General features: G+C 33.2%; 3 protein-coding genes across 3 annotated transcripts; 2 read left to right on the forward strand and 1 right to left on the reverse strand.

Annotated features, from left to right (window-relative positions):
* The first annotated feature begins 1,552 nt into the window (after positions 1–1,552).
* Rpb11 (DNA-directed RNA polymerase II subunit RPB11) lies at positions 1,553–2,526 on the forward strand. Its single transcript, XM_072905980.1, has 4 exons — positions 1,553–1,758; positions 1,850–1,939; positions 2,015–2,189; positions 2,300–2,526. Exons 1-4 carry the CDS (start codon positions 1,706–1,708, stop codon positions 2,333–2,335), a joined length of 354 nt encoding a protein of 117 aa, XP_072762081.1. The 5' UTR covers positions 1,553–1,705; the 3' UTR covers positions 2,336–2,526.
* Positions 2,527–3,356: 830 nt separating this feature from the next.
* Pths (ATP-dependent RNA helicase DDX47) lies at positions 3,357–6,391 on the forward strand. Its single transcript, XM_072905772.1, has 8 exons — positions 3,357–3,581; positions 4,506–4,599; positions 4,680–4,844; positions 4,943–5,109; positions 5,189–5,425; positions 5,555–5,778; positions 5,877–6,138; positions 6,216–6,391. Exons 1-8 carry the CDS (start codon positions 3,552–3,554, stop codon positions 6,342–6,344), a joined length of 1,308 nt encoding a protein of 435 aa, XP_072761873.1. The 5' UTR covers positions 3,357–3,551; the 3' UTR covers positions 6,345–6,391.
* Positions 6,392–9,248: 2,857 nt separating this feature from the next.
* Positions 9,249–14,123, reverse strand: Not3 (CCR4-associated factor Not3). Its single transcript, XM_072905771.1, has 9 exons — positions 13,756–14,123; positions 12,499–12,731; positions 12,263–12,418; positions 11,981–12,160; positions 11,573–11,860; positions 11,181–11,436; positions 10,452–11,065; positions 10,150–10,359; positions 9,249–10,005 (listed from the first exon to the last, which is right to left on the reverse strand). The coding sequence occupies exons 1-9, from the start codon at positions 13,778–13,780 to the stop codon at positions 9,907–9,909; spliced, it is 2,061 nt and encodes a 686-aa protein (XP_072761872.1). The 5' UTR covers positions 13,781–14,123; the 3' UTR covers positions 9,249–9,906.
* Positions 14,124–15,526: the final 1,403 nt, after the last annotated feature.

Genomic DNA, 15,526 nt, shown 5'->3' on the forward strand with positions numbered 1-15,526 from the left:
CTGCACTTATAAACACTTATGAGTGCAGTAAGTTGGAACGAGAAAAAGTATATTTGTCCTATTCTAACTTATTGCACTAGTTCAGAGGTACAGGAATAAAAAAACAAATTTAATGTGAGCTCAGCGCTTTAAAATTTTAAATCCAACTCTTTAGCAATTTTCCAAATTTTGTAAGGAATATATAAAAAAAGACTTTACGAAGAAGTATGACTTCTTCAAGGACTTCTTCCTACATATGAAAAGTATGGATATCGCTATCTGTATCTAAGACACAGCTAATAGATTAGATTAATAGCAACTAAGGAGAGACAAAATATAAGATAATAATATCTAATATCTTACAATATATAATGATGTTTTTTTTATACGAACATACACCAATACATCGAACGAAAGCTTATTTCTTAATGTTGGTAACAGTGACATTGGAATTTACTTGTCACTCTTGCTGACCCTTAATAAAAGTTTATTAGAGCTCAATCATTATTTCCTGCATTCTTCGAACGTGTGTCTTACTTTACAAAGTATTAGTAATATAGACTGTATTGACGTCATGACTGATTAGTCATTCTAATTTATAGTTCTTTTGATTAACAACAAGCAAAGGCGGCGTGAATCAATGCAGTCAATTTCAGCTAATGCCTTATAAAGTAAAACACATCACGTTCGAAGAATACGAAAAATGGTGATTACCATTGAATTCTTTCATAGACATAGTGAGTATATATATATATATATATATATATATATAAATAAATATATATTAATAAATAAATATATATATATAAATAAATATATATTAATAAATAAATATATATATATATAAATAAATTGAGTGTCGAGGAATGGGGGAGCATCCCGTTTGACCACGTCACGATTGACCACAGCCACTTATATCGACCGATGTCTAGGGTCATCAGCAACGATTAACCAATCAGAGAGTCTCATTTTAAACTGGCCAATTAGCGACGTGGTCAATAGACTCCCACCCGAAGAATGGAAATACATAAAGATGTTTTTTCATGCTGACGCTCGACGCTGATTTTCAGCGTCAAAAGACATCACGTGACCAAAAATAAAAATACCAATTCGTTAATTTTGATCACGTGATCTGTTTTGACGCCAAAAATGAGCGTTGAGCGTCAACATGAAAAGGCACCTTAATAGTACAGTCTGTCCTTTTCTCTTCGGCTGATGGACACACCCCCCACTCCTTGCAGGCTTGCTCCAACTCCAGTATGCTTTGACTATATAAGTAATAGTCAAAGGCTCAGTGGGTCAAACGGGACGCTCCCGCGTATGTCGCGTGGGGAGTGTCCCGTTTAACTACGTCATGATTGACCACAGCCACTTATATCGACCGATGCCTAGGGTCATCAGCAACGATTAACCAATCAGAGAGCCTCATTTTAAACTGGCCAATTGGCGACGTGGTCAATAGATTCCCATCCGTCGAGTGAATGATAAATGCACATGCGCAAGAAAGGAAAATGTGTTCATGTTGGCACTACGAAAATAATGTAAAGGCGACACAAGGCTTTATCTATATTTAATATATCTATGGTCGTGACATACTTTGATTTCAAATATGACATATGATTATCAGCGACTTATACTTGCATAGTCAAAAATAATACAAGGTTGTGGATACTGTGACTTATTTATTGAAAGAAATTTGTACAAAAAGAAAAGAGTTTAAAACAAAATGAACGCACCTCCGACCTTTGAATCGTTCTTGCTATACGAAGGAGAAAAAAAGTATATTCTAATATCCGGTTATTATTTGACCCTAACCTTATTTCAATGAGATATATAAATAATTATATTTATTTCTGCATGCTTGTTACAGGATAATAAAGGAACAGGACACTAAAGTGCCAAATGCTGCTATTTTTACAATCAACAAAGAAGATCACACTTTAGGAAACATGATTCGCAAGTAAGTATATATAAGTGTTACTTTATTTCTTTTTCACATAACATAAACTGTTAATAATTATTTTTGGGTCTACAGTCAATTATTAAAGGATCCTCAAGTATTATTTGCTGGTTACAAAGTCCCTCATCCATTGGAACATAAGTTTGTTATTAGAATACAAACAACGTCAGATTATACTCCACATGAAGCCTTTATGCATGCCATTACTGACTTGATTGCAGAACTTTCGTTGTTTGAGGAACGTTTTAAGGTATTTAGTTTTATATTATAACTAATTATAACTATTATAAATTAATTTTGTGAATAACAAAATATAAAAGTATTATTGTACATATTAATGAATATAGTTTGTTTTTTTAGGAAGCAATCAAAGAGAAAAAGGAAGGTTTGGATTAAATAGATGAGCTAAAAATATATCTATGCATAGATTAAACTTTCTTTTACTTAATACTTAGTTCTTTAACTTTAAAATATATAATAGACACATTAAATATGATAAATTTATCTTGTAAATAATTTAACATGTTTAATTGTACTAATTATAAATCTTGAACTTTATACATATGTACATAACTCCATTTTAGTAAGTATTTTATAAAAACTAATATAAGTTGAAAAATTTATTTTCTATGTGCATTCTATATTATTTATTAATGAAATATTTTCGTAAAATTATACAGACAAATTAATTTAAACTATCTGCTTAAAAAATTATTTTTTTCTTGAGCAATAGCTCAAGCGATGAAATGTCCGGTATTCGGATTGTATTGGTGTACTAAACAACAGTTAATATTTTCTTAAGAAAGGTAAAAAAAGAATTTGAAATTTATAGGATAATTTAATTCTTCAAATAATAATAAATTATAAAATATTTTAATATTAAATTAATGTACTAATTTATTAATATTATTAATTTAATGAAAATAAATACATCACAGTTGTCCTTAGAGAAGAATATCGAATATCATTGGTTAATTTTTTATAGTGAAATCACATGGTACGGGAATCATGTGCGGGACAGAGGATGCGTGATTCAAACAGCCAATCAGCGCGGATAAAAAAATGTGGAAGAGCGCTGATTGGCTGTTGGAATCACGCCTTCTCTGTCCCGCACGCTGATTCCCGTACCGTGTGATTTCACCATTACGGTTTAAGCCTGGAGCATATAAAAAAACTTAGACAGTAAACTTAAGACTTAAACGAATCGACCAATCACAGTGCGTAATAGCACGAGAAGGCCTAATTCAAAACGCGTCACATCTTTAGCTTAGTTTACACCGAGCACTTGATACACGTACTAAGTACTATACTAGCCAATCATGGCCAGTCTTCCAAAGAATGGAATGGCTATGATTGGCCAGTAGTATTTAGTACGCGTATCAAAGTATGTCGGTGTAAACAGGGCTTTTATAAGCGCATTCTGAATACGGACCATGGGATAGAAGCCACATGCCACATGTATCATTAGATCGAACCGAGATTTGGGTTTATAATCAAAACCGAAGTTCGTCCTCCTGGGTTCTATTCTCCGCACTATTCAGAATTCAGATTACTCTGGCAGGGTAAACCAAGTCGTTCTGTGTCAAAAAAACAAGAAGATCAGTGATTCTCCATGACTGCCATGGATGATTGGAAAGCACTAGTAAATATTGAACCACATTTATATAACCACTAATACAATTTTATACATTGTTATCAAGCATGTATCTTCATATATTAAAATATATTATTAATTAACTTAATAATATATAATATGATTTGCCGTTTAATATTGTATTTGTATACAACAGCCTATTATAATTTTGTAGTTTTTAATGTAATAAACATAATTTTTCTGAGTTTTATAAGAGAAAAAAATATATATATATATATGTAGAGAGAGAGAGAGAGAGAAGATATATGGCTAAAAACAAAAAAGATCTAAAATTTCTTTGTGATTGTTAAATTTCAATCTTTAATTTTTCTCAATGCAGAGTCTGATATGGATTTAATTCCTTACAATTTCTTATGCATGTTTAATTTTGTATTTTTTATTGTTCATTGCAAATGAATACTATTCATCATTGATTGATATTTGATACATTCAATTTATGAAAAAGTTAAATTGTTATTAAATAATTAGAGCAATAATTTTTAATTGTAATGGATTTAAATCCGAGAGTGATTAATAACATTGCAAATTTTATCTTGTGTGTTACTCGGAGAATAATGAAAACTCAACTTATATATTTGATCTATTTTTATTTAAAAGAGAGACATTTGTGAAAAATATTGCAAAACAATTGTATGCAAAACTTGTTTAATGATAATATTTTAATAATTTAATATTTTAATGTATAATTATAATAAAAACATTTTCGTACGGTCCATGATAAATTGAATTTAATTGCTCTCTGATTTATTACTAACATATTATATAATAAAATATTAATAATAATAAATAAATTATAAGTTACAAAAATTTTTGTAATTTATAATTTATTTATAAATTTGATAGCATCTTGTATAAGAATTTCTGGTAACATACTTTATTAATAAAAAAATAAATGATTGTTATTAAAAATAGGGGCTTGTGGACACGCTATGTAATACATGTGTTCAATTAAAATGGCAAGAACCTACAAAAATTCAACGAGAAGCTATTCCTTTGGTACTTCAAGGTAATTTTAACAATGATACAATTAAATTCTGGAAAGCAATGTATTAACATTGATGTAATGATATTTATTTTAATTTATAGGCAAGGATGTAATAGGATTAGCGGAGACTGGATCAGGAAAGACTGCTGCTTTTGCATTGCCTATACTACAAGCATTATTGGAGAATCCTCAAAGGTATTTTGCACTTGTATTGACGCCTACGAGAGAATTGGCTTTCCAGATTTCAGAACAATTTGAAGCGCTAGGTAAGAATAAACTTATTTTGCCTGTTGTTCTGATTTATATCATATACTGATATAATTATCATATAGTTATTTTAATAATTATCATATAATTATTTTAGGTTCTAACATAGGTGTAAAATGTGTAGTGGTGGTAGGTGGGATGGACATGCATGCGCAGGGATTACTATTGGAGAAAAAACCTCATATCATCATTGCTACACCTGGTAGATTAGTTGATCACTTGGAGAATACAAAGGGCTTTAATTTACGGCAATTAAAATTTCTGGTAATTATATACATGCTCATAATTTATCTTGAGAAAATTATTGAATTAATTCTAATCTGTCTTCTGTTTTATTTACAAGGTCATGGATGAGGCAGATCGCATTTTGAATATGGATTTCGAGGTAGAGGTTGATAAGATTCTCAGAGTAATACCACGAGAAAGGAGGACATTATTATTCTCCGCAACTATGACGAAGAAGGTACAAAAGCTACAACGCGCGTCCTTACGAAATCCCGTTAAAGTTGAAGTATCCACCAAGTATCAAACTGTGGAAAAACTGCAACAATATTACATATTTATTCCAGTGAAATTCAAGGTAATTGTCGACAATAAATATAACGGCATGACTATAGTACAATCTAAAAAAATTTATATATATATATATATATATATGTGTGTATGTATATGTATAATCTTATATATATTAAACGATTTTGTGTGGCAGGATGTGTACCTGGTACATATATTGAATGAACTAGCAGGCAACAGTTTCATGATATTTTGCGGAACTTGCAATAATACCGTAAGAACGGCTTTATTATTGCGAAATTTAGGATTTACGGCAGTTCCCCTGCACGGCCAAATGTCGCAAAACAAGAGAATCGCCGCGCTGACGAAATTTAAAGCAAAAAATAGATCTATACTAATTTCAACAGATGTTGCCAGCAGGTCAGGCTCAATACAAAATATATATATATATATATATATATATACTATTAAATGTTAAGTATTAAAAGCAAATTTTAAATTATATTTTTCTTCTACAGAGGGCTTGATATTCCGCACGTAGATATCGTTATCAATTTCGATATACCTACACATAGTAAGGATTATATACATAGAGTAGGTCGAACTGCACGTGCAGGTCGTTCTGGCCGTTCGATCACGTTTGTCACGCAATACGATGTCGAATTGTATCAACGAATAGAACAGTTGATATCAAAACAATTACCATTATATCCAACGGAAGAAGAAGAAGTAATGTTACTGCAAGAAAGAGTAAGCGAAGCACAACGAATAGTGAAAATGGTAAGAGCTAATTTAAAACACATAATTTACAATAAACAAGTGCAAACAATATATAAATATTATCTATAATTCTCTAGGATATGAAGAATATCGAAGAAAATAAAAAATCAGGTAAACGAAAGCGAGGCGACAACAATGAAGACGATGACACAGAACAGTCTATGGGGGTGAGAAAACGGATGAAAGTAAAAAGTAAAAGAAAGTAAGAATGCTAGATATTGTGTATAAGGTATGTCATTAATATTATATAATTAATTTTATTACAATAAAGGTCTTTCTTTTCTATGATTTTTGTAGTTTAAATAAAAAAATATAATGATCCTTTCTACTTTATATTAACTCTATATCTCTTTTGATAATCAATAAAAATTTTCTCATATTTAAAAGGCAGTTCGTCTTATATTTGTATATTGTATATTATTTTATATATTTTTTCATATTTACTGAATATTTTATATCTTTTTGTTAGATTATTATTCTTCACATTCGATTTTAATTCATTATAAAATATATTGTTTATTCTGAATGGATTAAGGCTCCTGTAAGGCTTGAAATGCAATAATTAATAAGGCTCAGCAATAAAGCAAACGTTATACTGAAGAAATTAGTACTGTATTTTAACGACTTGTAGTCTTTGCACAGAGCAATATGGTATTTAAATATCACTCAAAGAATCACAATAAAATATATTAAGTAAAATCACAATTTTTTTATCATTTGCGGCGAACGCGTTAGGGGAAATTAACGAAGCATCGAAGACAAAATTCATTATTATACAACAAAGAGAGGTCTCTTCTTTCACGCTTCTTACTTGCATGCTTCTATTTGAGTGTTATCACAAAGCAGAATATTATCCCATTTATGAGAAGAAATGCAAACAAAGAAAAACACGTTCGTCCTTATATATATATATATATATATATATATATATATATATATGTATATATACTACAGAAAAATGTTATAACGATCGTTATGTACAGCTTTTAGACTACTATTGTAAAATCGATAGTTGATTGTTTTTGTCAAACCTCTCTATAGAAAGTCAGTAAAATCCATTGTACAAGGTTTTTGTAGTACAAAATACGGTACAAGAAACACAATAAGTATTTCTTCTTTACAACTACGATGCATTTTCATTAGGGGATTATTAATCGCGTGTATAAAGTGGCAACAGATTCTTATTACTTTTTATGATTTTTTTTTTGAAAATGCATAATATTATGTAATCGCGTATATTGCAAAAATTAAAATATATATATATAAATGTGCATTTCTCTCTTGAGAATATTTCGGTGTTCTGCCATTGTTATCTTGTCATTGCAAGAAACACAATTAAAATGCTGCAGTTTATCGAAGAATTGTGTACCCATCACGCATTTAACTCGATTATCAACGTGATACAAGCTGTTAAGAATTTCAGATTTTCATTTCTAACGTACAGTCAAGTTTTCGATAAAATCATTCTTATGTATCACCTTTTTTTTTGTATGATTTGAATGTACATAATTATATATACTCTCGATATCAAGAAATTGCTACATACATAATCATATGTATATAAATTTCGTAAACATTCGCCATAATATATTATTTACTGTGTTGTTTTGCAGATGTGTATTACAGAGTAAGGAAAAAAAAAAATGGAAACCCTGAAAAATCTCAAAAAATATAAATTTTACAGAAAAATATTTCAAAAGTTATATGGTTTCGAGAGGGATACAAGATAGTGTCATTGATTTGACCTTGAATAGTCGCGTGAAAGTCACCCACCTTCAATTTTTTCAATAAAATACCCTATTTTTAATTGTATAGTTTTGCAATTTACTTTTTAAAACATTATAATAAAACTTCTTTCGAGTAAGAATTTCCTGAGATATTTTACAATTTGTCATATTTTTTAATATAAAATATGAAGAAAAAAAAATGAATAGATCTTGCCTTAGATTGTTTTTCTGTAAAACTTATATTTTTCAAGATTTTTCAGGGTTTCCATACTTTTTCCTCATCCTGTATAATAATGTCTCTTGGATCACTTAGTAAACTTGAAAAATGCGTGATTGTGCAGTTCCATCATGCAAATAATATTACTCATCGCAATATCTCTGCAACAGGAATACATCAGCTTAGAGTACATGTATACGCTACGCTTTACACGATATATATAATTAAATCATACCTCTATCCCGCTAAATAATCGTATAAGAATTTCAACTCAGTTTTTATTACTATGGGGAAGGAGGGAGATGTACATTTAATCTCTCGTTATCGAAGGTTCTTGCGAATGACGCACCCACGTGAAGGTGTCACTTCGATTTGCAATGTGACGATCTTACGTATGAAATTATTTATCTCAAATGATTAATTTTGTAGTGTTTATGTATGTACATACTTAACATACATAGTGCGAATATTTACTTAAAAATCTGACAGAAATCATATAGTGTATAAAAAGATACATCTCAATATCTTTTTATTTTTAATTTGAACAATGTGTTATTTATTTTGTAACTTAAGAATATAAATATTAGTATATCGGATACCCTGATAAATGTAATGTTTTTCTTTTCTAACTTTCTGGAACAATATTGATCGATTTATTTGGAAATAATGCTTTGAAACATTAGCAAATTATGCACTCATATCATTATTATTGCGCTGTGGTGTGTCGATCAACGAGATTTATAATAAATAATTTATAATTAATAAATAAATTCGCGCGCGCGCGCACGATTTTCGATAAAAGAGATACGCACATGCATATCGATAGTGATAAACGTCATTCGACGATTATAGTAAACTTGTATTTGTAAAGTATAATATTGCAAATCTAAGGACTGCAAAGAGTGTAGCATGAAAAGTAGCTTAGCCTACCGCGCTACTGTTATTAATAATATCCGGTACACAATCTTAAAACCTTGACGAGCCTCCCTCGTCCTCGGATCAATCGCATATAAGTAACCTATTTCGAGACAGCAGAGGAATCACGATCGATCTAATCACGATGGATGGAATGTTTTTTCCAAATATAGATTGTGAAATGACATATGCTATAGTGTGTGTGATAAAATCGAAACACAACTTAGGTTTCATTTAAATGAGAAATAAAATATATTCCATAATATTATTATTCACTATTTCTACACATTCTGTACATTAATTCAATTTAAGGGTTTTATACCTCGATACACTTTATACAAAAAGGCTACTTATAATCTAACATTAAGACATACCATAGCATGAGCGCCCCCCACTTAACCGCCAGACGACGGAGGGCCGCACGCATGTTTGTACTGGTATTATAGAATCAGTCGCCAGCAAGTATACCATCCTTTCCCTCTTGTTTCATTTTCATTCTCTCCTATTATCACACAGCACAGTGAATTATCTCATATGGTTTGTGTAGTTGTTTCTTTTTTGCTATCTTTCTTTCTTCTTTTTGCTCTTTCACATCGTTATCATTTACAAATAGTTATGCTTTCTTTCCCAAACAATCTCTTTATTTTTTCATTCTTTTTCTTATGTCATCTATTTTATAATTAATGGTTTTTCTCTTCGAAAGAACGATTAAAAGAGATTTTATCGTCGCAGCATCAAAATGTAATGAAATGCTTTCATTGGTTTTTATGCATGAATTTGTTCTACTTTTTTTCCGTCATATTCTTTACCGAATTTTTTCATTTTATCTGAATCATTTGCAAAAATTTCAGAAACACAATACCGGTACGGAAATGGCGTATCTCGAAGACTTGACGAGTGACAGAATTATTAATTCAAGTCTCTGTCCTCTAAGTACTTATACTCGAAAGTAAATCCTTCTTTTTTCCTTTGTCCCCATTTTTCATAGTCAAAATAAATGTACGTTCCCTAAAACGCAAAAGATTCGTATAGAATGTCGCAAAATATTAGTGATTAATGTACAAATTAAATAATTTCTCCGTAAAGAATTTTTTCTAAAAAAAAAAAAATAAATAAATAAAAGAAAAAAAAGAAAAAATAAAAAATATTAACCTGTTCATATTCTTCGTTAATAACTTTTGGTTCCTCGTGCCTTTGAAACCACATCATATACTTGGTGTGAAACCTCCAGCTTTGCTTCTTTAAAGCTTTTGCTGCCAAGTACTGTCCTTTAGACCCCTCCATATAATAAAATATGAAGAATAATGTTTCTGTAGAAAGACGTTGGAAGAACTCCACGGTATCCGAATGGGGAAGCTGAACCTAATCGAAGCACGTGCGTGTCAGCTCACACTTGTGAGTTGTAGCGAATGCTACGCATCAGACAAAATATAAAACCTATAAAAGAGATATACCTGCTGATAATAAGGTGGCGTGGTGCACGTGTTTCTGGGCAAATACGAACGTAGTCTTTCCGAGTCAGACGGATGTGGCATATGACAGTACGCGGCCTCCATCATTTGGAATTGCAACTGATGTTCCCTCTGTAATGGTACAGGCCCCAGAGGCGCGACTCCAAGCAGCGGAGGAATGTGTGCTTCCGACGTGGCACTGTTGCCGCTGTTGTTGTTCGTCTTGGTACTGTCAAAGATGTTTCTATTCGGCTCGGAAGGCGGTATCTCGAGACCTGCTCGGACAATTACTTGTTGGGCAATGGATTTTAGAGAGGACATGTTCCCATCAGGAAGCTTAGGGATGAGACCATTGGCAGTGGACGGTGCTGGCGAGCAAGAGTTTGCAGGCATCGGGGAGGATCTACTGCTGACCGATGATTGTGGCGATGACGACGGCGGTATCGGCGTGGTCATTTCCGTCTCGCTATTGTGATTCTGACTCTGCTGACTGTGTAGCACATGCGTCGTTTGTATCGGCGCCGAATTACTATTATGCTGCTGCGTAACCGTTTGCGGTACATTTGACGTAACGCTGGACGTAGACAACGACAAGAGACTATTCTCGTTGTTGTGGGCTATAAAAAAAATTGAAGAGATTTATAATTATTTAATTTAATATAAAAATCTAGTGTAAAATAAATATTATAAAAAGCGCGAATTGATTTTCCGTGACGAAAAAAAATATCTTACTGGATGTTTTATTGGAGGTAGAATGGATGGTTTGTGAACTGCTGTGCGAAGCAGCTACGGTGGCGAAATTGCCGGCATTAGTGGTGGCAATGTGATTACTCGTAGAGCTAGGCGAGCTGTGGCTAGGCGTCATGGGAATGGTTTTGCTCGGAGTGCTGCTTGATAATATGTTCGATTTTATGGTGGCAGTGCTTCCCGTAGTTGGAATGCTCGCTTGTGTATTCAATAGCGGCCTGACTGCTGTCGGTTTCACAGGCTGAAATCAAAACGCGACATCGGAATTGATGTGTCCTTTGTGTCCTGATGCCGATTTTATCGAGCTTTATTTTTAACTCGATTCTTATGGTATATTTCGATTTCTTTTTTCGAAATGAAAAATGAAAAGTGTGTACCTTTGTTTTTTTATCGTTATCTGTAGAGCTATCGCTCGAATGATTATGCATAGTTGAACTCAATGATGGTGACGGTATAGGCGAAGTACAGGAATTAGTTGAAGTCGGCGTTCCTCCAGTTTCGTTGCTGTTGTTACTATCCGTCGTTGCTGACGAGGGTATACCAACCCCGGACAACTCGACTTCATCGAGGCCGATAATATCATCATAAATATACTCGTTTTCTTCAAAATCAGGATCTTGCGAAGATTCGATATAATACTCAACATCGTCCTTTATCCTCTTAATCTGTTGGCGATTTCACGGAGAAATAAATAAGAAAAATTGTTCTATGTGACAGGATACGTTATACCGTATATGTATATACGTTATGACGTTGTTTTTACGTATCGAACTAAAAAGACTTACTGTATTGACTTCGACAGACATATTGTCAAGCATACGTAATAACGTTTCCAATTTACGAATATGATAGCGATGCTTGTCGAGCTTCGTCTTCAATTCGTCTACCCTATCTTGCTTATCTTTGTCTATTCTTTTTTTCTTTCCCGCCTGTAATGATTCTATTTCCGATTCAAATGTATCCATCTACATCAAAAATAATGACAGATGTGTTATAGTAACTCGTACTTGAGTAGTATTTATCGAAGACCATCCAAGTAATGCTCTCAATGTAATAATAACTGGTACCTGTAGGTTGAGAGCGTCTATAGAATTGGCGAGCCAACTAGTAACCTCGTCTTTCTCTTTCTGAGCTGGGTCTAATTTCTGAGCTGCACCCAAACCTTCTTTAGAGTAAGCCTTTGTTTTTGTCTCTCTCTCTACTACTTTAAATCTTTCCATTTGCTGCAATGCATATAAAACATTCGTTAGTATTTTTGATAATGCATAATATGTAGATACGCATACATGGTAAGCATACTAACAGTTTCAATCAATTTTCGGTAGTCGAGCAATGTGCTCTTATCTTTTATTTCACCTGACGCGATCCAGCTCTTAATTTGATCACGTAACCTTTGAAGTTTCTTAATTTCCTTTTTGAGATCAGCCTCGTACTTCTCCTTCTGATTGCTGTTGGTGGCATTATGAACTTTTTGCCAAATATCTTCAAAGGTTTCTACACCTTCCGTTACTTTTTTAAGGCACCGATCTATTTCACCTGAAACGATACAGATGTTTATTATAGATTTTGTTTGCTTTTTTAATATACTTAAAATGATTGAATTATTGCCAATTAAGAAGAAATTTATACAATGCTTTTCTTTAGTTTCCAATTTAATCTAACGGATCAATTAATCGTATAAATATTTCTGAAAAATAAACCAATTTTCTTACTACGTAATAGAGTTAAGTTAAAGTTCAGATTAATAATTATTTCATTAACTTTCTGAATAAGATAAATTATAAATTATAATTCACACAATCATACACACAACATATATATGTAAGATAACGTTAAGAGATATCATTAGAGATGTAAAAAAAAAAAACACAAAGAAATCTAGAAAAATTATTACTTTTGCAAGATGAAAATCTGAAAAGGACGAAATATACAAAATGTAAAGTTAGAAAAATTGCCACAAAGACTGTATTTGACTAAATATTCTCTCATAAATTAAAAAAATTAAAAAAAAGCGGACATCTCACAGCTATGCGTAACAGCTTATTTGTGTATAATATTAAAAAAAAAAAAAAAATATATATACGCGGATGTGAATTTCAACAGCAAAACGTATATATTATTCCAAATCATCTTTGGCTGCAATTAATTGAAAAGAAGCTGATTTATAAAGTACAACACTTTTAAAGGTTATGCCAATACGTGTGAAAGAATGGATGCGTTTGCGAGGGAAAATTCGAGGCAATCACGACAAGGATCGCAATGACAAGGGACCCAAGCGTAACCGTGCAAAATCAGGCGGAGTTAGATCCGTCAAGATGTGCCCCGAACACATGATCCGTCATTGGCATCGGGACATGACACTGAAATGATGGTATATCAGAAGGATTGTAAGTAAAATGGCAAGAACCGAATTGACAGGATTGTCGTTAAAAGTCGATAGAATCGGACGGGTGGAGGAGGAAAAGGGCGACGGGGAAAAAAAGCTGTGAGATGCCGCAGCACGACTGATGATCCCCTGTCGCATGTAAACACGCTGTTAGAAAGACGTTTTTCCCCTCACCTTGCAACTTTCTTGTCGCAGCCATGGCTATGTGAACGTGCGGCAAAATGGTTCATGCATAGTCTAGATGTATTGGAAAAGGTACGGAGCAATTTATCCGAAACGAATAACCGCGACTATTATTCCTCGTATATATAATATGGGAGACTCGGACCACACACAAGATGGCTTCCGTTTTCAAATGACAACGTCCCACACCGTCCGTGAGTGTGTGTAGACGCGAGAGATCCCTCTCTCCTGGCCTTTGAGAATCTCCGTTTTTCTCTAGAGATTTTCCTGCCACCTGCGAGCCAAGTGCTATACGCGACGTAAATACGATGCAATCTTGTTTCTTTTTTTCTTTTTTTTTTTTTTCACAGTAATACAGTCGGCTCACGAGAACCAAGTAGCATCAACAAATGTGATATATATGAGATGCGAGAGAAATAAGATAGTATATATAATCGACGTTAATTCGCATACACTCCGTTCTCGAATCTCGAATACGCTTATGTTCCATGTGTTCGAAAATGTGTTGTGATGTCTCTATGAATTAAGGTGCCTTCTCATGTCGACGCTCGACCATAGATCATATATATATAAAGGTAAAGGTGCCTTTTCATGCTGACGCTCGACGCTCATTTTCAGCGTCCAAAGACATCACGTGACCAAAAATAAAAATATCCATTTGTCAATTTTGATCACGTGATCTGTTTTGACGCCAAAAATGAGCGTCAGCATGAAAAGGCACCTTAAAGGTAATTTTCACGAGCCGCTGAAACCATTCAACTACAGTCGGACCTCTTAAGGTGCCTTTTAATGTTGACGCTCGACGCTCATTTTTGGCGTCAAAACAAATCACGTGATCAAAATTGACGAATTGGTATTTTTATTTTTGGTCACGTGATGTCTTTTAACGCTGAAAATGAGCGTCGAGCGTCAGCATGAAAAGGCACCTTTATGCTACGAACCTCATAAGCCTCGTCTACAATGGCCGTAGAACGTAAGGTCGCAAGCAAATTGACCAATGACAGTCAAGCATTTTCGAAAATGGGATGTTTTGATTGGGTAATTCATGACTACGTTTCATGTCACTCTTAATCGGGTTTAATAACATCCCTAGTTCTAAAATGACCCAATCATAACTATTCCTTTGAAGAATGGAATGACTGTGATTGGTTAGTCTTAGAACTACGGATGTTATTAAACCCGATTAAGGGTGACGTGTAAACGTAGTCTATGACGTGACGGGATGACGCATGCGTGACACGCTCAATGAGAACGCACTTTTTTGCAAGTTTGTCTGGATATGTCATAAGGCCTTGTTTACACCGACATATTTTGATACGCGCACTAAATACTACTGGCCAATCAGAGCCATTCCATTCTTTAGAAGTCTGGCCATGATTGGCTAGTATAGTACTTAGTACGGGTATAAAGTGCTCGGTGTAAACTAAGCTATAAAGGTTATATTTCAAGAAATAAAGTTTTGGAACGCAATCTAGTATGTTCATAAACAGGCTGTCTACGCGGAATCGCATCATTTCCCGCTGTTCCCGCTTTCGACTCCTCACGAGAGGTATCAAGAATTTCGCTGATCGGAGGACTAGGCTCGCTGTCGTCGCCGGTTTACTCGCCGGTCATCGGTCCTTGTCGGAATTCCTATGGTTGAAATGAAGAGGTTGGGATTTACAGAGACCCTACAATAATATAATACACTCGTGTGTGTATATATATATATATATATATATATATATATATATATATATATATATACGTTGCCGCGAAATGT

The sequence above is a fragment of the Anoplolepis gracilipes genome, chromosome 14 (assembly GCF_047496725.1).
Source record: "Anoplolepis gracilipes chromosome 14, ASM4749672v1, whole genome shotgun sequence".
Classification (NCBI taxonomy): domain Eukaryota; kingdom Metazoa; phylum Arthropoda; class Insecta; order Hymenoptera; family Formicidae; genus Anoplolepis; species Anoplolepis gracilipes.

What these genes read in the sequence shown, in the direction of transcription:
- Rpb11 (XM_072905980.1), top strand. Translation starts at nt 1,706, where the DNA reads ATGAACGCACCTCCGACCTTTGAATCGTTCTTGCTATACGAAGGAGAA. An exon ending in CTATACGAAGGAGAAAAAAA is followed by an intron (nt 1,759 to 1,849) that starts GTATATTCTAAT and finishes TGCTTGTTACAG; the next exon opens with GATAATAAAGGAACAGGACA. An exon ending in TTAGGAAACATGATTCGCAA is followed by an intron (nt 1,940 to 2,014) that starts GTAAGTATATAT and finishes TTGGGTCTACAG; the next exon opens with TCAATTATTAAAGGATCCTC.
- Pths (XM_072905772.1), top strand. Translation starts at nt 3,552, where the DNA reads ATGACTGCCATGGATGATTGGAAAGCACTA. An exon ending in TGGATGATTGGAAAGCACTA is followed by an intron (nt 3,582 to 4,505) that starts GTAAATATTGAA and finishes TATTAAAAATAG; the next exon opens with GGGCTTGTGGACACGCTATG. An exon ending in TATTCCTTTGGTACTTCAAG is followed by an intron (nt 4,600 to 4,679) that starts GTAATTTTAACA and finishes TTTAATTTATAG; the next exon opens with GCAAGGATGTAATAGGATTA.
- Not3 (XM_072905771.1), bottom strand. Translation starts at nt 13,780, where the DNA reads ATGGCTGCGACAAGAAAGTTGCAAG. An exon ending in TAGACGCTCTCAACCTACAG is followed by an intron (nt 12,161 to 12,262) that starts GTACCAGTTATT and finishes TTTTTGATGTAG; the next exon opens with ATGGATACATTTGAATCGGA. An exon ending in TGTCTGTCGAAGTCAATACA is followed by an intron (nt 11,861 to 11,980) that starts GTAAGTCTTTTT and finishes AATCGCCAACAG; the next exon opens with ATTAAGAGGATAAAGGACGA.